The 21,543-nt window shown below is 35.4% G+C and overlaps 1 protein-coding gene across 1 annotated transcript in view; it reads right to left on the reverse strand.

Moving 5' to 3' along the window:
* CSMD3 (CUB and Sushi multiple domains 3) overlaps nt 1-21,543 on the reverse strand; it is a 779,390-nt gene that overhangs the window by 195,704 nt on the left and 562,143 nt on the right. Inside the window, exon 31 of the mRNA XM_036436812.2 lies at nt 14,481-14,675. Coding sequence (XP_036292705.1) covers nt 14,481-14,675 — 195 coding nt within the window. The remainder of the gene's footprint in view (nt 1-14,480; nt 14,676-21,543) is intronic.

The following is a 21,543-nucleotide window of genomic DNA, read 5'->3' on the forward strand; positions in this document are numbered from 1 at the left end:
TTAGAGATTTTATAGCCTCAAGCTACTTGCAATTTCAATCTGTCTTCTCACTTGTGCAATGTATAATTTATTACCAAATATACCCTATAATGAAACTTATTATATAATGTTTAATTTTTTTCCTCAGAAAGCAAGTTTGGTACTTTTAAAAGTGATGAATTCTTACAGGTCACAAAAGAGCAATATGATATATTAAATCAATAATTTACTAGATGTGGCCTGTGACTCCTTCAGTTTGAAAGAACTGCTGTACCTTACAAAAGTGCTGGCCCAGGTCTAGTACAATACTTATGCCCAGATTGAATGTCACAAATCATAAATCCTGGTGTAGAATGTGTTTGAAAGCTAGATCTCCCATAGGGTCTTTCCTTTATTTCTAAAGAAGGACTTTCATAACCTTAATCTCTGTGATGTGAATTCATAATGCAGACAGCTAGACAGCCATTACTGTCAGTACTGACTTTAAGATTAAAATTACTATTGCTTCTTTTTCTCCCTTTGTTCAAAATCTTGATCTTAGTAAAAAATAACCTCACCATTCATCTATTCATTTGATTCTCTTCTTCATGTCTTCTATGTAAGCATACATACTTCATTTTGTTTACCTGCCTTACATCATAAGCCTCCAATAAGGCTATAGTATCATAATGGTGATAAATACTAGTTTAAGTAGAAATCATTACTCTAAGTAACTTTTTCATTTTGCTCTTCATTTTCTTCTGCCTTATTTTGAGAGGTGTACATTTATTTATGTGCCCTGAGTTTTCTATTGCTTCATCTGTTCACTTAAATATACAAAGCCAAAAAATCAGTCTTTATTATATGTGAATTAATTTTGTGTTATAATTCCATACTCTTGTTTCACACTGAAGAAAATAAATCCATCTCAATGTTGTAACCAGTGGCGTGTAAACCATTTTAATGACCCACTAAGTCAACTTAGTAGGATATGAGCTTCTACATCTGTCACCTCACTGACTGCCTAGACACAGTCATTTGATTTTACTGGCTAGGAAGGCATTCTCTTTCTCTTCCTCTCTTTTTATCTTTATCACTGAAAGTATTACCAATGTCCCTTCTTTTCCCCCCAGTGACCCCCCTCCACCCTATGAATGCATTCTGTTCATCCTCTGGTACATTGTGAGTTCTGTTCTCCATCAGAGATGTGTTCTTGAGTGGCGGGGGGGAAAGAGTCATTCTATGACAAAAACATCCTTAGGAATAGCTGTATTCCTTGAATAGTTTTTCCATGTTACTACATATAAATTCTAATAATAGTATTGATCTTTTTGTTCAAATCTAATACCAAATTACTTATTTGTACCTCATTCTCAAGATTGTGATATAATTCACATACCGTACAATTCATGCTTTTAAATGCATGTTTTTTCTAAAAGCATATACAAAAATGTATAACCAACTCTATGGTCTCATTTCAGAATTTGTTTCCCCAAAAAGAATCCCTGTATTCATTAGCAGTCATACCCCATTCACTCTACTCCCAAGTCCCTAGCAATCCCTAATCTATTATTTTATGGAAACAGTATGTGAAGACAAGTTCTTAAAATGATTTTGATTGAGTTACTGTCACTTTAAAAAAAAACTCAAATTTTTTTCAGCACTTAGTTTATTCTTATTTTTTTTAAGAAATAGATCTTTTATTTTTAAAAATGTTAATATTAAAAATACTTAAAACAGTTAATATGTTGGTATAAAGTAAGTTTAGAGGATAACAATATTTTATTAACTCCTAATGAATCTCCCCACAAATGCTGATTCCTCAGGAAAGTCTTCCTGCCCTCCCGACTGCTTCAGAAGCCCTCTTACTACAATGCTTGAGCAATTACTTTTAGGACACTGATTACAACTTGTAATAATATATTTATTTGTATGGTTCTTAGATTAAAGTCTGCCTCTATTTCTAGATTCTATGATCTATTAAAGTTCACATGTCTTTTTTTTATTATTATTATTTTGCATACAATTTATACCCCTGGAGCCCAGTATAATGCTTGTTTATGCAATAAGCTTTATCCACAATCCTATATAATAAAAGCCAAGGTAGCATCATGTTTAATGTTGACACAAGATGACCACCACAAGATGGCTGCCCTCACATCATCAAAAGATGGCCACCCCAAGTTGGCCACCAGGAGAGGGCAGTTGGGAGCAACCAGACTAGCAGGGGAAGGTAGTTGGGAATGACTAGACCTGAAGGGGAAGGCAGTTGGAAGAGACCAGGCTGGCAGGGAAGGGTAGTTGGGGGCAATCAGGCCTGCAGAGGAGGGCAGTTGGGGTGATCAGGCTGGCAGGCAGAAGCAGTTAGGGGCAATCAGGCAGTTAAGCAGGTGAGAGGTTAGGAGCTAGCAGTCCTGGATTGTGCAAGGGATGTTCCAGATTGGAGAGGGTGCAGGCCGAGCTGAGGGACACCTCCCCATGCATGAATTTTGTGCCCTGGGCCTCTAGCAAAATTAATATAAGGAAAAATAAAATACAAATTATATTAATATCTTTTCTTTGACTAAATGTACAGAATGAAAAACTCATGGATATTTCATGGCCTTATTTTTTTATTATTATTATTATTTTTTAGAGTAGCCGCATGCCATATAAAACCCAAAGATTTGGAATCAGAAAAGACTAAGTTTAATTTCCAACTTCACTATTTACTGACTGAGCAGCCTTGGAAGAGAGGAAAATCGAACTAGAACAGGAAGTGTCTGTTAGACCTGATATATGAGGTGAGCTTAGGTAAAAATGAATTAAGAAACTCCTGACCTAATCCAGATTTATCTGGAGGCGACACAATAAGGCTTTCATAAAGGTCTTAGAAAGAGGAACTGACCTCATAAATCTCAGGAAGGAACACGAAGGGTAGTGAAAGGGCAGGAGAAACGTCCCCGGTGTTTTTGCCAAATTCTTCTTTTGAGACCCTTAGAGGTAACTTTTATTACCCTACCCAGGGCATTGTCTCATGGTTTTTATTTTCCTCTCTTAATTTTTCCTAGGGCTGAAGAGCAGAATTCTCAATCCCAAAGCAAGAGGAACCTACAACTTCAATTCAGCTACTTTCTCAAGGGGTGCCCAACTGTTCACTCATGGTCAGTCCTCTACTTTTGTGGACTCTATTCTTCACAAGTCCAGGGAGAAAAAAGAGCTGAAAATATTCACAAAAAGGTGGAGAACCTTGCCCATCTTCTTCTTGTCTATATTCTTCAGGGGTTCTTTTCCTTGTTCCATGAATTTTAGATGGTTGGGGGAGGAGAGGGAATGTCTATATTTTTACTAGATTCTAACTGAATTTTTTTCTAACAGGATTTTAGCATTTCCTTAATTTCAAATGTAGGTGACAAAACAACAGAATTAAAAGTAACTGGGACTTTGCCACCAATAGAAATCACAGATATTTTTATATTACATTATAAATGATGCAGATGCCTCAAAATATTTATGCTCATCACTACTAAAAATTATAGTAGTTCTTAGACCTGATGATATAACTTTTAATTAAGGCATTGATTAAGAAGCAACATATTATTACATCAAGTGTTTTTTATTATAGATTTTAAGTACTTTGTAATTAATTTCTTTCAAGTATATGTATTTTATTTTATACACTTAAAAATATGGTTCTAAGGTCTATTTGGTTCATAAGACAGCACACACACACACACACACACACACACACACAGAGAGAGAGAGAAACCCTGTGCTAATTAGTGTCATCTCCTCTTTTCCTTAAGGGAGCTTGCCTCACAGATTGTTGCTTTGGCCTAAAGGGATCTGAAAATATACTAGTTTTATTGGAGGGTTCTTTCTTTCCTGCTCTTTTCTAAACTCAGATTTGGAACTTGGGGAGAAATGCCCAGTTATAGGGTTGGCTTAAGCTTAAGGCTATTTAGAGCTATAGCCTAAATATGGTTCATAGTTACTCACTAACTCTCCCATGTGTTTCAATGTAACTAACTAGATTCCTGTTTTGGGATTTGGAGCCAGATTCCTGGTTGCACAGAGAGACGTTCTATATTGTCTTCTTGTATGCATATATATCCATTAGGAAACTTGGAGTGAATGGCTCACTGGTTGCAGGGTAAATGTTCTAGTAAAATGAAATTTTTCTGTATTTAATAAAAGGGAGAAAACAGCAACTTCCTCTCTCCTCTTGCAGAGTGTCTCCTCAGAAATATAATGGAGCAAACCTTTTCATTTTACAGTCCAAGGCTGCTGGCTTTCTGGCCTTTGGAAATATAAACACATACTTCTTAGATAAACTCATGGTTCTTTACAATATATTCAAGAGACAAGGTGCTTCAACTGGTCTTTCAAGGATATAGTGTTATTTGGTATTTTTTTAAATGTATACATTTGCATGAGATTCTGTTTGGTCTTTTTAGTGTGTTTCACAAACTGAGTGCAATGTGTATTGTATTCCGGACATGCTTATTCGATAATAAAAGTGCTTTCTTTCTCTTTAAGGTTTTGTGGAATGACCTCCGTTAGTAAGATTTTTGTTTTCCTAATGAAAGTGGAGATTTGGCCCTCTATAGATCCAGTCTGGAGTCCCATATCATTATAAATGTACATATCTTGTCTTTTTAACTTAATACCATTTCGTAATACAATTTAAACCACACCATGGTTTAATGGTATATGTGTGTGTGGGGGGGGGGGGGAGAAGGGGGGTCCTTCAGCCAGGTCTGCCCCTTTTCACAGTCTGGGAATCCTCAGGGGATGTCCTACTGATGGCTTAGGCCCGCTCTCCATGGGAGGTGACCAGGTCTATCAGAGAAGGTGCCACCCCCAATCACCCCACCACTGCTGTTGTGGCTGCCTGCCCTTGGCCCTTGCAGCCACCACGGCTTTTACAGAAGGATGTCTGAAAGGACATTTGGCTGTCTGGTCTAATTAGCATATTATGTTTTTATTATTATAGATAAGGAAAGAATCACTGGATTAATTTAACTTGATTTTTTTCAACTTTTTTTCTTCAATCCTCACCTGAGGATATGCTTTCTTAAAATTGTTTTAGAGAGAGAGGAAGAGGAGCAAAAGAGAGAAAGAGAGACATCTATGTGAGAGAGAAACATCATTTGGTTGCCTCCCATACACGCCCCTACTGGGATCAAATCCACAATTTAGGTATGTACCCTGATTAGTAATCACCCCACAACCTTTTAGTGTCCAATGAAGCTCTAACCAACTAAACCACCTAGCCATGGTGTTGACTCAACTTTCTGTATAAATAAATATTTTCTGTTTCTCTGCAAAACCTGGCACCACATCTGGAAGTTATGTTTGAAGTCTGACTTAAATATAGAGTTCCTGATAGCAGAGAATGGAGACATCTTAGTACAATGAGTAGCTACCCATCCCTGTGACCACCCCTCTGGAGATATGGAGTAGCCATTGAGATGCCAAAGGTAGGGGAAACAAAAATGATTTAAATATGAGCTCCAAATCACTGGTCACAAGAAAATATTCTGTGAATTACAGCCATTGATTTTCAAATCAAGTTGCTTTTTCCGTGGGAAATTTCACATAGTGTGCTCCAGAATCCACAGCAGCGGGGGTGGATTTATAACAATGTTAATGATACTCTAGACTAGCAGGCAGGCAGCCAACTGCAGTGCTAATGTACGTAAGAGTGCCTGGAAAAAGTAGGTGCTCAGTAACATTTGTCTACCTCTTTCCATTTCCTTTTAAATAATACCTTCCTCCCATCCTATGAAAATGAAATATGCTTCGGTCTTCTCCCAATACTACTATAACTTGTTTCAATACAAAATACATTTCACTTCTTTGTAGAACATGGTTCTCATACATAATCTGTATATTTTGTCTATGAACAAAATTCCTATGTGTAGCTGATGAAAGGCAGATATTTGATAATACTCAGAAATAATTTACCACTAAGTCTTTGTTTTATAAATCTTTCATCTACATGCTTTATTGATATCATATACTTAAATGAGATAACATTCTAATAATTCCGTATATTACACTAGATAATCTCTATGTACATGTATAATGAAATGGGACTCCAGACTTTTTTTCACACCTCAAAAATGTATATACTTCAAGGACAGTTGAAATAAGGAATTAATCTAAGGAAAGATAATCTATTTAAGCAGAATATCTGGATAAAAGTTCAGCTATTTATTTATTCACAGTGTCTAACAATATGATTTTATTAAAAGTAGGCCACATGAGGTTTCTAATGAGAGATAACTATAAAGTTGGAAAGCTATAATTACAAAATAAATGTTTTATTTTATTGTTTGTTTCAAAGTTTTCTCTTCGTTTGATAGGATAAGAGGGAGTTTTAAAAAAGTTTTTATCATTCCTTATATAATTAGTTGGCAGTTGAACAAAGAATGATGTCAGATAACTACTTGATGTCTAATAGTAACATATTCAAGTTTATGCACTGTGGACAGACTTATAGTTCATCAGTGATGGAGTTTCTTTAGTCTTTTAATTTCCATCCTCAGAATCGAAGACTTAGGTTAGCATGAATGAAACAGTTATTAAAAATAAGCTCCAGCCCTAGACGGTTTTGCTCAGTGGATAGAGCATTGGCCCTTGGACTGAGGGGTCCTGGGTTAGACTCCAGTCAAGGGCACTTGGTTGCAGACTTCATCCCTGGCCATGGTCGGGGCATGTGCCAGAGACAACCAAGTGATGTCTCTCTCTCACATCTATGTTCCTCTCTCCCCCTCCTTTCCACTCTCTCTAAAAACCAATGGAAAAATAGCTTCAGGTGAGGATTATAAAAAAGAATATGTTGCAGATTTTCCAAAGAACTGAGTTAACACTGACTATATCTATTAAGGCATTTGCATTCTGTGCAAAGTTGATTTCAAATAAAATGGAAAAAATGCACTTTAGATAAATGCTTTTATCTGTTATCAGTAGGGATTTACCTTCCCTTAATTCTGACACGTAGCCTGGAGGGAGATTTCAGGCTCAGTCTCACAACTCCATCTTGGTGTCTCACAACTGCATTCTTTCTTGAAACATCTAACCAACTAAAATATGCCAGGTACCCTTAGGCCCTACAGAGATAAAAAGATCAATACAGGTCGTGAAGAATTAACCAGCCTACCCATAGGAAAGTAAGAGCATGGACTCCAAAACAAGACTGTTAGGCAAGTGTGACTTTGAGCAAGAGAATGAACCGCTTTGTGTGTCTTGGTCCCCTCATCTGTAAAATGAGAATATGAGTACTCCCTAAGTCATGGGGTTGTGGTGAGGTGTAAAATGATACGGGTATAAAACTTCATATTGTGCTCAATACAGGCAAGCTATTACCTCTCATCATTCCTTCTGTGTGCTTCCCCTTCTGAGCATCTTTAATTTCTATCCAAAATGCCCTGTTTACTCTTTTTACTGTATGTTCACCTATGCTGAACCTTAGGGGTTAAACACACCATCCCCTCTTATCTGATAACTTCCCTGATTCCTTCTTATTTCTAATTTTAAGATTCAGTTCATGCATCACTTTTATCGGGAAGACCCTCCCTGCTCTCTCTCTGTAACTAGGTCAGATGCACCACCATGCTGTGCGCATAGTACTACTTTGCTTTATTTCTAGCAATGGATCTTATCTGTCTGAATCTCATCAGATTGTAGCTCTCTACAGGAATGGACCATAGTGAATTCATGTTTTTAACCCTGCTAGTGCAGGATCAGGCTGATAACTGGTACTTTTGAAAGCCTAAGAAAATAATGAATGATGCAATTTCTTCCACACTAGTAATCATTTAACAGTCCAAATACATATATTCTTAGGATCTTATTATTATAATTATCATTTGAATGCTCACTGAAATATGCAATATACTTGATATTCCCCATTGCCATATGCTATGGAAATGGAAAAGATCAAGTATATTGCATTAGTCCAGTTATGAAATAAGTAAGTCACAGGGCTGTAATGTATTGCATGATGACTATAGTTAATAATATTCATAGTTTAAAGTTGGTAGGGAGTAGATCTTAGAAGTCCTCATCACAAAAAAAAAACATATTTTTGTAACTATGTGTGGTGATGGTTATTAACTATACTTATTGTGGTGATCATTTGTTAATATACACAAATATCAAATCATTATGTTATACACCTGAATACACCAATATGATGTTACATGTCAATTTTACTTCAATTAAAAATGATTATTATTGTGACCAAGGTCAATGGTTTTTACCTTTCAAAGTTCTAAGGCCTTAAAATAACTAAAGTTTTTGCACACATAAGAGATATCTTTACCCAGGATAAATTGTTTCAATTTTTAGACATGTACATATGAGTCCATTCTTGAGCTTTATGGGGTAGGAGGAGGATAAATAGAAGATTTTTTTCCTACTAAGAAGAAAAGCAATCGTATGGCTAAAGGAAGTCAGAGGGCTAGCCAGTCAGAGAGCTGGGGAAATGGCATTCAGACGGAAATGCCAGCAAATAAGCCTGATGCAGAAATGTGAACAGTGCTTTGAAGAAACATGAAGGAGGCCAGTGTGGCTCAGCTGTGTGGTAGAGAGGGAGAATAGCAGAGAGGTAAGTAGCATAGAAGAAGATTAAGTAAGACATAAGATCTTTGGCATTTATTCAGACTTAGGAAACCACTGGTAGATTTTGAACAAATATGTGATACAATCTTACATGTGCTTTTAAGACTATGCTGCTGTGTTCAGAAGAGACTAGAGAGGCAGGGAAGGGAAGGAACCAGTTGGGAAACAGGATAAGAGATGAGAGATAGCTAGCTAGCGGCCTCAATCAGGGTAGAGATGTGTTTGTATAAACAACTCCAATGCCATTAGGTGAAATAAATCAAATGATGAATTTTAAGGGGAAAATATAAATCAGTCACTGTTTTTATTTTATTACTTTTACCTAATATTGAATCAGATTATGGATAAGAATGATATGATAATTTTGTTTCAATAGATGCTTTTCAAAATATGAAAAATAACAAGGGGAGAAATCATTTTCTAAACTCGTTTTTATATCCAAAGGGAATTGCAGGTATGTGTGTGTGTGTGTGTGTGTGTGTGTGTGTGTGTGTATATATATATATATATATATATATATATATATATATATATCTGCTATCATTTAATGTATATATATATATCTATATCTGCTATCATTTAATGTATGTGACAGTCTCATGAGATAATCTGCAGGGTTTCTCACCTCTGGGAAGGATTTAGCACAGGATGATATCATTTTGGATCTACTTCTGAAGAAAATAATCTCCCAGTGTCCAACATAAGCTTTTAAAAAGATTTTCTTAAGATTTCAAATGTATACTTAATCCTTAAAAGTGATAAAAATCTATACTCTAAAATAGAAAACCTTGGTGCATTCTAATGGTTCAATTCAGGTAAAAAAATATTTACTTAGAGCCTTTTTGTATAAATTAACATGTTTCATGCTAAAAAATAATATATATCCCAAGACTTAGTAAGTTTATGTTGAGAGACTAAGGTGACACTAAGGCAATATTATACAAAAAAGAAAATATATATGGTTGTATTTAAAGAGTTTGCAAAGTATGGTCATGTTAATTTTTATATAAAAATAAAAACTTTATTTCCTTATTTTGGCATTTGCTAATCACAGTCCAATACTCTCTCCTTATGACTTCTAAAGTAAAGCCTATCAGTCAGTCAAAATCTCCAAGAAACTTGGCATCAAATAGAGCAGAGAGTAGCCATCCAACACTCAAACATTGATGAAGTTAGAAATAGCAGTATAAGCAAATTAACACGTGGCAACGGTAATTATTAGAAAAACCAAAAGTAATACATATCTGGAACACTGAAGAGAGGAGCTGTGGATGTGACATAACTCTTTATCATTTATTTCTGGAAATCAATAAATATTATCTAGAGTTGGTGAATCAAGAAACGGAGCTTCATATGTTATGCAGGGCCACAGATTGGCCCATCAGAGCAATTAGAAATAGATCCTATTAGAAGACGCATTCAAAGAATAAGAGAATAGGGGAGATGACCATTGCTTTAAATGGTAAGCTATTTGTATTGTATTTTAGTTATAGCACATATGCATATTTTACTTTAGTGAAAAATACAAATTTTACCTTAATTAAAAATAATATATTCTTATAAACAAACCCCCTTGCTCTAATGCACACTAATTTTGACTCTTAAACTATTAAATCAATTTAAACCAATAAATAAAAAAGTCAGCCAGTCATGTGTATTTTGGATTTCTATGCAATAACTATGAAGGACAACAAATCAATATGTCTTATACTAATTAAACAGAAAAATAAAAACAACACTCTAAAATGTATTAATCTCCCCTTACTGCGTAACATTAACAATGACAGGACCAAATGGTTTAAATAAATTATTTTATATAATTTCCTAACAACCTTCAATTTACACAATATTATTTCACTTAGATATGCAAAATAAATAAACTGAACAAAATTACAGAGTTGACCCAGGCTTTTTGCTTATTTTAAAGTCATTTTTTAGAGTTTACCATATCTAATTTTAAAACATGGATTTTTCTTCTTCAAATATACTAGAAGTGAACAGTTGTGGTTATATTTTTTTTCTTTAATGGCTTAAAACACACATTGAATAACTTTGTTTTCTATAATACCTTGGCATTCATTGTGGTTAAAAGTCAAGTGATATCCTCTTAATTGTTAAAATGTTTTCCTTTATGAAATTTAAAAATACTAAACTCCTACACTACCTTCAGGAAGAGGTGAATATGTAGCCAAACAATGACATTAATGACTTACATTTTGTTAATATTAAAATGACAAAAATATACTAGTTCAACTAAAATATAACATGCAATGCATGTTTTCTAGTGATATGCTTCTTGTTGAAATTTTACTAGGCCTTCAGTATGTGTTGTGTTAATTGAGTCTTTACAATAACTTACTAAAGTAAAACTACTATCAAGTTTTAGAGATTTAAAAATCAAGACTCAGCCTGCCTCAGGCCATAAGTACAGTGAGAGAATTTGAATGAACATCTATTCTTCCTTCTACAATGTCTATAGATATTATTACTCAACCAACATTGCATAATACACTTAACTAGAGGCCTGGTGCACAAATTTTGTGCCCTGGGAGGGTGAGGGGGGGGGGGAGGCTCAATCCAGCCTTCTCCCTCTCACAATCTGGAAGCCCTCAGGGCATGTCCTACTGACAGGGAGTGGGCCTAGGCTGAAGTCTGGCCTCCCTCTGTGGGAGGTGACTAGGCTGAGCCCTGGGCCTCACAGCTGCTGTGGCTTTGTCCAGATGGACATCCGAATGGACATTTGGAAGATGTCTGCACTAATTAGCATATTACCCTTTTATTAATATAATTTGGGCTATAATTGAGCCCATAAAATATTTTTTGTTCAGAGGAATTTATTTGTATATGGTGTATGCTATGGCATATTCCATGCTGAAATTGGCATTGGTATGACCTATCAATAAAAATAAAAAACACTATTCAAAAAGAATAGGATTATATTAGGCATATATATACTAGTGAATGCATGCTAAACTCTAGTACTCTTTTCTTCTTACCTAAATCAATGAAAGCCATCTCTTTAATAATGTATGCCTTTTCTTAACACCTATCTTTTTTATCTATTATTTTCTGTATCCTTTGAGTTTTCTCCATCAGAATTTTTAGTTATTTTTTGGCTGGCTCCCAAAGTTTCTTAATGACCACTGATAATATATTTTGAAAAGTGCTTTAGTATATTTTTCTGGCTTAAACAGATTTCCCTTCTGAATAACTCTAAATTATACCACAATATACTCACTCTTTTTCTTAAATTTCCTATTAACTTCCATGTCATATAGTGATTTTTTTTTTTTTTTGCTTTGTGAGAATTAAATCCAAAGTAATTTACTTTTTATTCTCTTCATTTTCTGATAGATGAAATCATCAATTCAAGTCAATAACTGAATGACCATTTAGTAGATATCTACCTTTTCTTTATTTCTTATAAGAGCATTTTGAAGTAAAAATTTTTAAGTTTTCCCTATTGTTTATTTAGAGACAATAAGCATAGAGTAGTTAAATAACTTGTGTATAAGTTAGAATCACACACATATAATTCTAATATATGAATATTACACAAATAGGAAAAATTACCACGTGTATTAGACACACAAAAAAATCATAGTTTTAACCATCAGATTCGTGTTGTTCACAGTAAGAAATATACTTTATACCAATGAACACATGAACACTTACATAAAGACACACACATATGTATATTTATTGCATTTTATTTATCTCTGTGTATAACCAAAAACAGCTCCACAAATATTATTATTTATTCTTACTGCGTTCTTTCGATTATAGTGTTTTTCTTTTCTTTTAATTTTCTTTGTTTTATTATACTAAAACTTTATGTCATTTGTAAAAATGCTAGCCATGACCCAGTGGATTGATTTTATGACTCATGGTGGTGACCCATAGTTTGGAAAGTCGGCCCTAGATGAGGTCATCTCCATGGTCAATTTTGTACAACAAATCAGAATCACTCATCTGACTGAAGAGTCTGTGATAACTTTCCACAGTGATTTCATTGTTTTTCTCTCTCCTTCCTGACTTTTCTCTCCCCTGTCTCTATCCTCATAAATATAGTTAAATACAAACACGATTTTTGAATGTGCAATATTATTTTTTCTAATATTATTTTATTTAGCTATAATACCTCCAACAGCTTGAACTAAAAATCCCCATGGTCTGCAATAGAACTCTCTGTCATTTTTAGACTTGAGGTCCAGTGCATGAAAAATCGTGTACTTGCGTGGTGGGGGGGCTCCTCAGCCAACCTGTGCTCTCTCACAGTCTGAGGCCCTTATAGGAGCAGGCCTAAGCTGGCAGTCAGATATCCTTAGTGCTTCCATGGAGGCAGGAGAGACTTCTTCCACCACCACTGAACTAGCCAGCCCTGAGACTGACTTCTGGTGGAGATCCCCTTGTGGGAGTGCACTGACCACAAGGGGGCAGCTCCTGCAATGAGGGTCTTACCCCTGGTGGTCAGTGCATGTCACAGCAATGGGTCATTCTGCTGTCTGGTTGATTTGCATATTAGCCTTTTATTATATAGAATGTCTGGTTTTCTTTCTTTTTTTTTAATATATATATTTTTAATTGATTTTTTACAGAGAGGAAGGGAGAGAGATAGAGAGCTAGAAATGTCAATGAGAGAGAAACATCGACCAGCTGCCTCTTGCACACCCCCCACCAGGGATGTGCCCGCAACCAACGTTCATGCCCCTGACCAGAATTGAACCTAGGACCTTTCAGTCTGCAGACCGATGCTCTACCACTGAGCCAAACCGGTGTCGGCGAATGTCTGGTTTTCATTAAAATAATTTCTAAACCACTCTGTGTTTGACTTTCTGCTTAACACTAAGATCTGGATTTTTGGAAAGGCCACAAGTCACCAGTCCATAAAGTGTTGAACTGATCTTTGTTTTGGAAAATACTTTAGGAATTTATCCAGAAATATATTTATAAAATTCCGAATCACCATCATCAAAATCTGCTTCTTTGTTACCTGGAGACTTTCACAGTTTCCCCTCTTGTGCTCACTGAATGATCTCTTCAAAACCATTCCCAAAGAGCTGTTTATTTATTGCAGCTAACTGCTTAGCAAATTGCACTCCCCAAATGAAGGTAGTATCTGTTTCAGGTGCCTCTCTGATCAGCAATTGCCTTAATCTCAAAAAATATTATGTCTTTGCCCCTTAACTATATTTTCCTAAGATTTTCTAGTATCAGAAGTCTTCTCTTGGCTATGATCATTGTCTGATATTATACTTTGTCAACACGATTCTGTACCCTGGTCTTACCCAAACTCTGTGGGAGCACATCTGGCAATCTCATACCTGATATTATGTCACTGAAACCAGTTTTAGGTCCTTCTCCATCCTTCCATGTCTTTGAGTTTTCCTTGTGCTACTGAAGCTGCCTATGCAGCTCTGATTTGTTTTTTGTTTTTAGACAACCTAATTCTTAGAAATATATATTTTATATGTTTCTATTTCTATAAAGACTTACCACAAAAATGACACTATTTAAGTTATTGCATTTATCTACTTCTGTTGAAGTATCAGTTTCATTGTGTGTGTGTTCCTTATTTACTCGGTCAGTATTTCCGAGGTACCTAATGATTTCAGGCAATCCTCTAAATCCCGAATACAAATGAACAGAATAGGTCCTATTGCTGCACTCAGTTAGCTTGCTTACCACAACATACACATTGCTTTAGACACACCTGGGAATATAAACCCTTTCCAAAACCATGTCTTTATTGAATCCAATTTAAAAATCTTTGATGAAAATCTCTGCATTCCTATTCCACACTTGTAGGTTGTATGTTAAGTGGTTGATTTTTTTTTTAAAGTACAGAACTGACTTTAAACATTTATTGATTCTTTCTAATAATAATTATGAGAAATAGAGATATTTCTTACCATGACAGCTTGGTAAGGCTCTATTCCAGCCAGGTCTTCCATCATCTCCCATGATACAGGTGAGTGTTGAATAACCTTGAAGGACATAACCAGCATCGCAGTAATAGGTGACTGTTGACCCTAATTTATAATCCATCCCAAGTCTGGTGCCATTCATTATATTGCCTGGATCAAAGCAGGACTCTCGGAGTTTTGCTGTAAAACAACGTGGATGTAAAATGAGCTGCTTTACAATACTGTTTCCTATGCAACCTTTAGGATTTCTTCATTACCAGCGCTAAATAGAAAGGAAGACACTAGCACCCTTTCAGCCTCTGAGTGCTCAAAGTATAAAGTAGCCCTTAACCATATTTCACATTTTGTGAAGTCATATCAATTGATAAGAGAATAAAATTCTTCACTGTTTTTTGCACTAAAATTATTGTCTAATACATACAGTCAAACATAGGGGTTTTTAGATTTCTTTATAGAAAGAGGTAGGGCTTATTTCCTTATTTAATATTCCTTTATTAATGTGCACTTATTCCATGTCTGTGCCGAGCTCAGTTCATTTCACCACCAAGTGGAAAGTAAAAGACGCTATTTTTCTGTCTTGAAAATATTTCTTAACCTACCTGCTTTATTATTCCCACATTCCCTTCGGAGTTCTGCCCATTATAAATAGCAACAAAATCTTTATATACCCAAGCCAATGTCTTTTTAGACAGAGAAACTATATCAAAGCCAAGCACTTTCAAAGCTAACAGTACTGGGCAATTGTAAAACTTCAGTTCAGTCACAACAAAGGAACTGTTTTCTGTGCACCCAGATAGTGAACTGAAGAGGAAAATGTGTAGAAAAAAATATGCTGGTTTGTACAGTTTGAGAATAGGCGCTACAACACTTGGTTGTTAAAATTTCTGGTAACGCCTTAATCTTTCCATTTTATTATTATAACAATTTACTTAAGAAATAAAGAGAAATGTGCAATATAAGGACCATCACAAATTGAGCATAACAAGTATGATTTTTTTTTTATATTAGAGTTTATCTTAGTTAATGGGAAGTCAGAAGGTAGGCACAACTCTGGATATAAACCATGACATCATTGGAATCTAATTCAACAATGTCCTGGTGTTTGACTATTGCAAAAATTATATTAATACTAGAGGCCTGGTGCACGAAATCCATGCACTTGGAGTAGGGGGGGTCCCTCAGCCTAGACTTCACCCTCTCACAGTCCGGGAGCAGTGGATGCAAGAGAGGCTCCCACCACCCTGCTGTGCTAGCCAGCCATGAACCCTGAGAGAGCACACTGGCCACCAGGGGATGGCTCCTGCATTGAGCATCTGCCCCCCTGATGGTCAATGCGTGTCATAGTGACCAGTTCTGCTGTTTGGTCAATTTGCACATTAGCCTTTAATTATACAGGATAATGTCTTATTTGGGCAAGGCCTCTAATTCAATTTTTTTAGATAGTTGAAGGAAGGGGCAGAATTTTCTTTTGTGCATGAAGCTAAACTTGCCCTTAGCACAAAAATCTGCATACCACTGAGATACATCCTAGTGAGGCTCATTCTGAACCGCCACACTGTTCTATTATGTGTATACGTATTGGGAACCATCTTATCTCTTTAGTGAAAGGAACCTTTTGCTATGTTACAATGACTAACTTATTATTTCATGAGTTGTGCTTTGGTTTCAAGCCTGTATCCAGTATTCATGCAGCAACTTCAGATCTTCTGTTCAACATTTACCAAGCATATATTTTATTTTATTTTCTCAAAATCTTTCTAGATTTTTATGTATTAGATAGGAATAGCCCATGGGCACAGAGGATAGTCTGATGAAGTCCTGGGAAGGGCTGGATGCAGAGTGGAGGAGATCAATGGGAAAACAAACAAACAACAAAAAACAAACTTATAAAACAAAGGGACGTCTGTAATACTTGCAACAATAAAGATACGTTTTTATTTGTATCTTTACAAATAAAATATCTTAAAGGAAACTATCTTAGTTGAAAAGAGTTTTATGTGGAAGTAATATAAGTAATTGCTCTGCACTGTACTTTATATTCTCAACTCCTCTTGAAAAGGTATTAATTGACCCTATGTTCACTAACTGCAAGACTGACTTCTGCCACACCGACCCAGCACTGAATGCCATGAGGGCTGCCATCAGGCCCTGCTTTTCTCTCCTGGCCTCTGTCCCTGCCTGATGGCAGCCCTCTTGGCACTGACTGCAGGACTGACTTCTGGTGTTTGCTCAAGCCTTCAGTCATTTTGGGCGTTATGGACCCTGGTTCTTTATATGTATAGATGTCCAATTCTAATGAATTGCAACAGAAAAGTATATTTTTTTCTATTCATAAAAGTTTGTAGAGTTTAAATTATCAATACTTTGACATTTATAAAAAAATGATGAGAAATTGGTGTTTTAGGAAGAGCACTAGGTAAGATTTCTACCAAATCAACAAAAGAAGAAATGTTGGAACCAAACACTTCAATGATTTCAAAAGATAATCAAAGGAATGAAGAAGGCCACTTTCTTCCTTCTTTCTTTGCAACAAATAGTTGAAAGCCCACTACCCAGCCAACTCAGAAAACATAGCAGTAGGCAATCAGAAAATATTCTAGCTGAAACCAGTTTGGCTCAGTGGATAGAGTGTCAGCCTGTAGATTGAAAGGTTCCAGGTTCAATTCCGGTTCAATCAAGGGCATGTACCTTGATTGCAGGCACATCCCCAGTGGGGGATGTGCAGGAGGCAGCTGTTCGATGTTTCTCTCTGATAGATGTTCCTACCTCTCCATTCCTCTCCCTTCCTCTCTGTAAAAAAAAAGAAAAAAGAAAAAAATATATATATATTGATTTTTATATTATATATATATATATATATATATATATATATATATATATATATATATATATTCTAGCCCTTATGTCACTTACAGTCTATCGAGAATTATATTAAATACTTGTAATTGTGCTGAGTATGCAAAAGGGGAGGCATTCAAAAACTCACCTAAAGAACTGACATGCAAACTGAAAATTAAGAAAACTGAGTTGACTAGGTCTGAGAGAGATGAGGAGTATGAAGGGGATGAAGTGTATTGGAATGTGCAAGTCGAATAAACCTAATTCCTGAGTTTCAATATGAAGCTAAAAATCTTGATCTCCCATGCAGGTGCATGCATGTGCATGTTCACACACACACACACACACACACACACACACACACACACACACCATTTGCACCCCATCTATTATATTCAGACTCCACTATAAAAATTATTTCCCAATCCAATAAACTATGTTTCTTGCCAGATAAATATCCACACTGTACTGTTTTCAGATAAGCCCCAGGATGAATAGTAAATTTGGACACTTAAGAATGGGTCTTTATTCTTGGAGGGCTGGTTGGCTTATTTTAAAGAATAAAACCTCCCATAGAGTCTTTCTTTAAACAAGCAGAAAAACACAACATAATTTTTAGACAGAATAGCAGCCTAGCATTTATAGTCGACCCTCATGAAATTGAGTTAAATCCTCTGAGGAAAAGGGAAGGATTGGAATTACTGTTTAAAAGGATTCATCTCCTTGACAGGCCTAACAGTCTAATACTCATCTTTGGAAAAGTTGCTTTTTCATTAAAGTTTTCCCAAAAGTTTCAGTGAAATATCAATGAATCTATAATCCAAACACCCTACCTTTTGAGGAGAGGAAAATATGGTAAATAAATTTAAAACATTGCCTGTGCAACAGTTTTACATTGGATAGCCTCATTTTGAGAGGATTCATTTATCTCATTGTTATGTTTATATACTATTTTAAATCCTGGTGAATAGCTTTCTGTGAATAATACTGCCTTTGTTTATTTCCAAGGACACAGACAGTGGGTGGTGAAAGCTTGTGGGGGGTAAGGTGGTGGGAGAGGGAAATGGGGGGGGGGGGCATATGTAATACTTTCAGCAATAAAGATTTATTTAAAAAACAAAAATAGTCTTGATGCACTAAAGGAAAAAAGATATATTTATATCTGCAATTCATTTACAGGGTCTCCCAAAAATGTGTATATACTTTTAACAACTGATAGACCAATTTTGAAAATGAAATGTATTTTAATAAACACTGACTTTATAATTATTCATAGTGTGCATATACATTGTTTGGGATACCCTATAGTTTAAATTTAATATTAATTTCTTATTTTTAAGCTTTACTTGTTATCAAAGATCACATTAACTCTAAAAAGTAGGCACTGCCTTTTAGGTATAAGTCTTAAATTCTTATTTTTATTGTAAATGCATGCTCTGGTAGAGGATGTAAACGTATGGAGTTATCTCAAAAGAAATATTGTGATCTCTTTAAAACACAGTTCATTTATTCAAATCCCTATTAAACTAAAAATATGTATTCTTTGGTAGATGTCTGATCATTGCACATTACTTCTAGACATTATATGTTCTTGATATACTGTATAATAACACTTGTTAATATCGATATATTGGTAAAGGCAAAAAAAAAAAATTAGACTTGGGGAAAATAAACTCAGTCCTAACAGTGTAAAAAAATAACATCTGGATTCTAAAGAATAAAATAAGGACCTCATGGTAGAATTGTGTGTAAGTGGCTGTTTGTATAGTAGCTAAGGATAGTGGGAAGTAATTGTAGGGTCTGAAAAGAATTATAGTTCAAGACATGATTATGTATTTTTATCTGCCTATACTCTCATTTGTATTTGTGTTTACTCAAAATGGTAATGATAAGTTGTCATCTTGTGTAACTCATTTTAACAATTTGACCCTCAATTTTATCATTTGTATAGGAGAGATAGCAGTATGTATCTCATAATGTTGCTAGTTTAATATTTTTGTTGCATTTATGTCTGTTCCTGGAAGGACAGAGATTATGCATTAAAAGAATTAATCACTACATAGAATAGAGTAAGTACATAATAAATAATATTTCTTTTTAAAATTTTGCATCTATGGCCATTGTCCTATGACAGCATAAATCTTAGTTTTTGAAATAATGGACACAGAAACAAGCTGGGCAATAGAAAGAGACATACATTTAGCAGAGATATGCCAAATAGATTCTATCTCAAGTACTTCATTGTATGGATTTAGTGATAGCTATCTGGAATGTAAGATGGAGAAAGAATTGTAAGGTCAAGTCCAGTTTCCATGAGAATAATATTGTATTCCATTAGCACCATCTTCCCTGAGCATGGTAGTGCTTATAATGTTCTTTCTATATATTTTATCATAGTGATCTCTAGAAATGATTTACCAAGTATTATTTCACAAAAGTATTAGCTCTACTGACTTGCTTACAGTTTCCCCTCTCCCTCTTTCTCCCTCCCTCCCTTCCTCCCTCCCTCCCTCCCTCCCTCCCTCCCTCCCTCCCTTCTTCCTTCCTTCCTTCCTTCCTTCCTTCCTTCCTTCCTTCCTTCCTTCCTTCCTTCCTTCCTTCCTTTCTTCCTTCCTTCTTTTCTGTCTTTCCTCTCTCTCCCCTCCCTCCCTCCCTCCCATTATTCCTCCCCCCTGCCCACCTTGTTTGCTGCCTTTTCCCCCCTGATCTCTTTTCCTCTTCTCTCCCTCCCCCTCTCCTGTCCTCTTCTTTACAACTGGTCTTATTTAGAAGCCCGTCAATATGCAGATATAACTAGCTATTCTTAAAGAGGCAAGTTTTCATTTATAACATGCAGGGCAGAATAGTATCTTCAAGGCTTCTAATATTTCAATAATATTATTATTTTAGGATTCTAAGTATGACTTGATTTAAAACTGAAAAGTTAGCAATTAAATAATTATCAAACAATTACTATGCATAGGCAACATTCTAAGGTGCTCATTGTATAATAGCAAATAGAGTTCTTGCTCTTAATAGGCTTGCATTTTAGTATGTTTGAGAGTTAGTGAAATAAGTGCTGGTGCATGTACAGAGAACAGATACAGAGAACTAATTGGTGGTTGCTAAAGTTTAGGGTTCGGGGTGGGTCAAATAAATAAAGGTGATCAAAAGATATAAACTTCCAGTTGTAAGACAAGGTAGTCCTGGAGATGTAACGTACAGCATGGTGACTATAGTTAGCAATACTACATTATGTATATTTGAAAGTTGCTAAGACAATAGATCTTAAAAGTTCTCATTCAAGAAAAAAATTGTTAACTGTGTAGTGATGGACACTACCTAACCTTATTGTGGTAATCATTTCATGAGATATACATATATCAAATCATTATGTTGCACATATAAAATTAATAAGATATCATGGGTCAATTATATCTTAAAATATATGCAGAGTTTCTGAAACACTTTCTCTGCTATTAACAAGATAAACTGGTTAACCTCTTCTGAGAGTAATTTGGCAATATGGACTTAGACTGATTATGGAATTAGATTAGCCTTTGACTTAGTAATTCCGCTCTTAGTATATATTTATTTTAGAAAGACACTCACACATATATTGAAAAAAGCATATAAAACAATTTTAATTTCATCACGATTCAATTCTGATGGTGAAAAACTGAAACAACCTAAGTGTCTAGCAGAATGACTCATAAATTAACTGTAATACAGTCATATGATGGAATAGCATTAAGAAATGAATGAACTAAATCTACATATCTCTGTCATTAAAAAACCTTAAATACAATGTAAAGGGGAACTTTTTCACAACGATGTGCACATGATGGAAATGAAAAAAATATGATATAGGATGAAGGATGTGCACATGGTAGAAAATATAAAAATATGTATAAGCTTTCATACATGGAAAGATAAGCATCAAATACAGAATTAGGAAGATACTGTCATGAAAAAAAAATATGGTTATGTGAAAATGGCCTTGGGCTCTCATCATGGTTTGCCTGAATTGTCAGCAGCTGGGTCCTGGAATATGGGATGTGGGGAGCCTCTTCCAATTGATGAGACTGATAGAATGTTCAAGACCAACCCTCCATAAGGCCAATGCTTCCTTAGCCCACAATCACAAGGTCTAAACTTCCCCGGGGCCCTCTGGTTCGGAGGAGTTAGCATCTGCAGATAGCCCCAATGAATAGCTGGCACACCAAATCCT

The sequence above is a fragment of the Pipistrellus kuhlii genome, unplaced genomic scaffold (genome assembly GCF_014108245.1).
Source record: "Pipistrellus kuhlii isolate mPipKuh1 unplaced genomic scaffold, mPipKuh1.p scaffold_m20_p_14, whole genome shotgun sequence".
Classification (NCBI taxonomy): Eukaryota; Metazoa; Chordata; class Mammalia; order Chiroptera; family Vespertilionidae; genus Pipistrellus; species Pipistrellus kuhlii.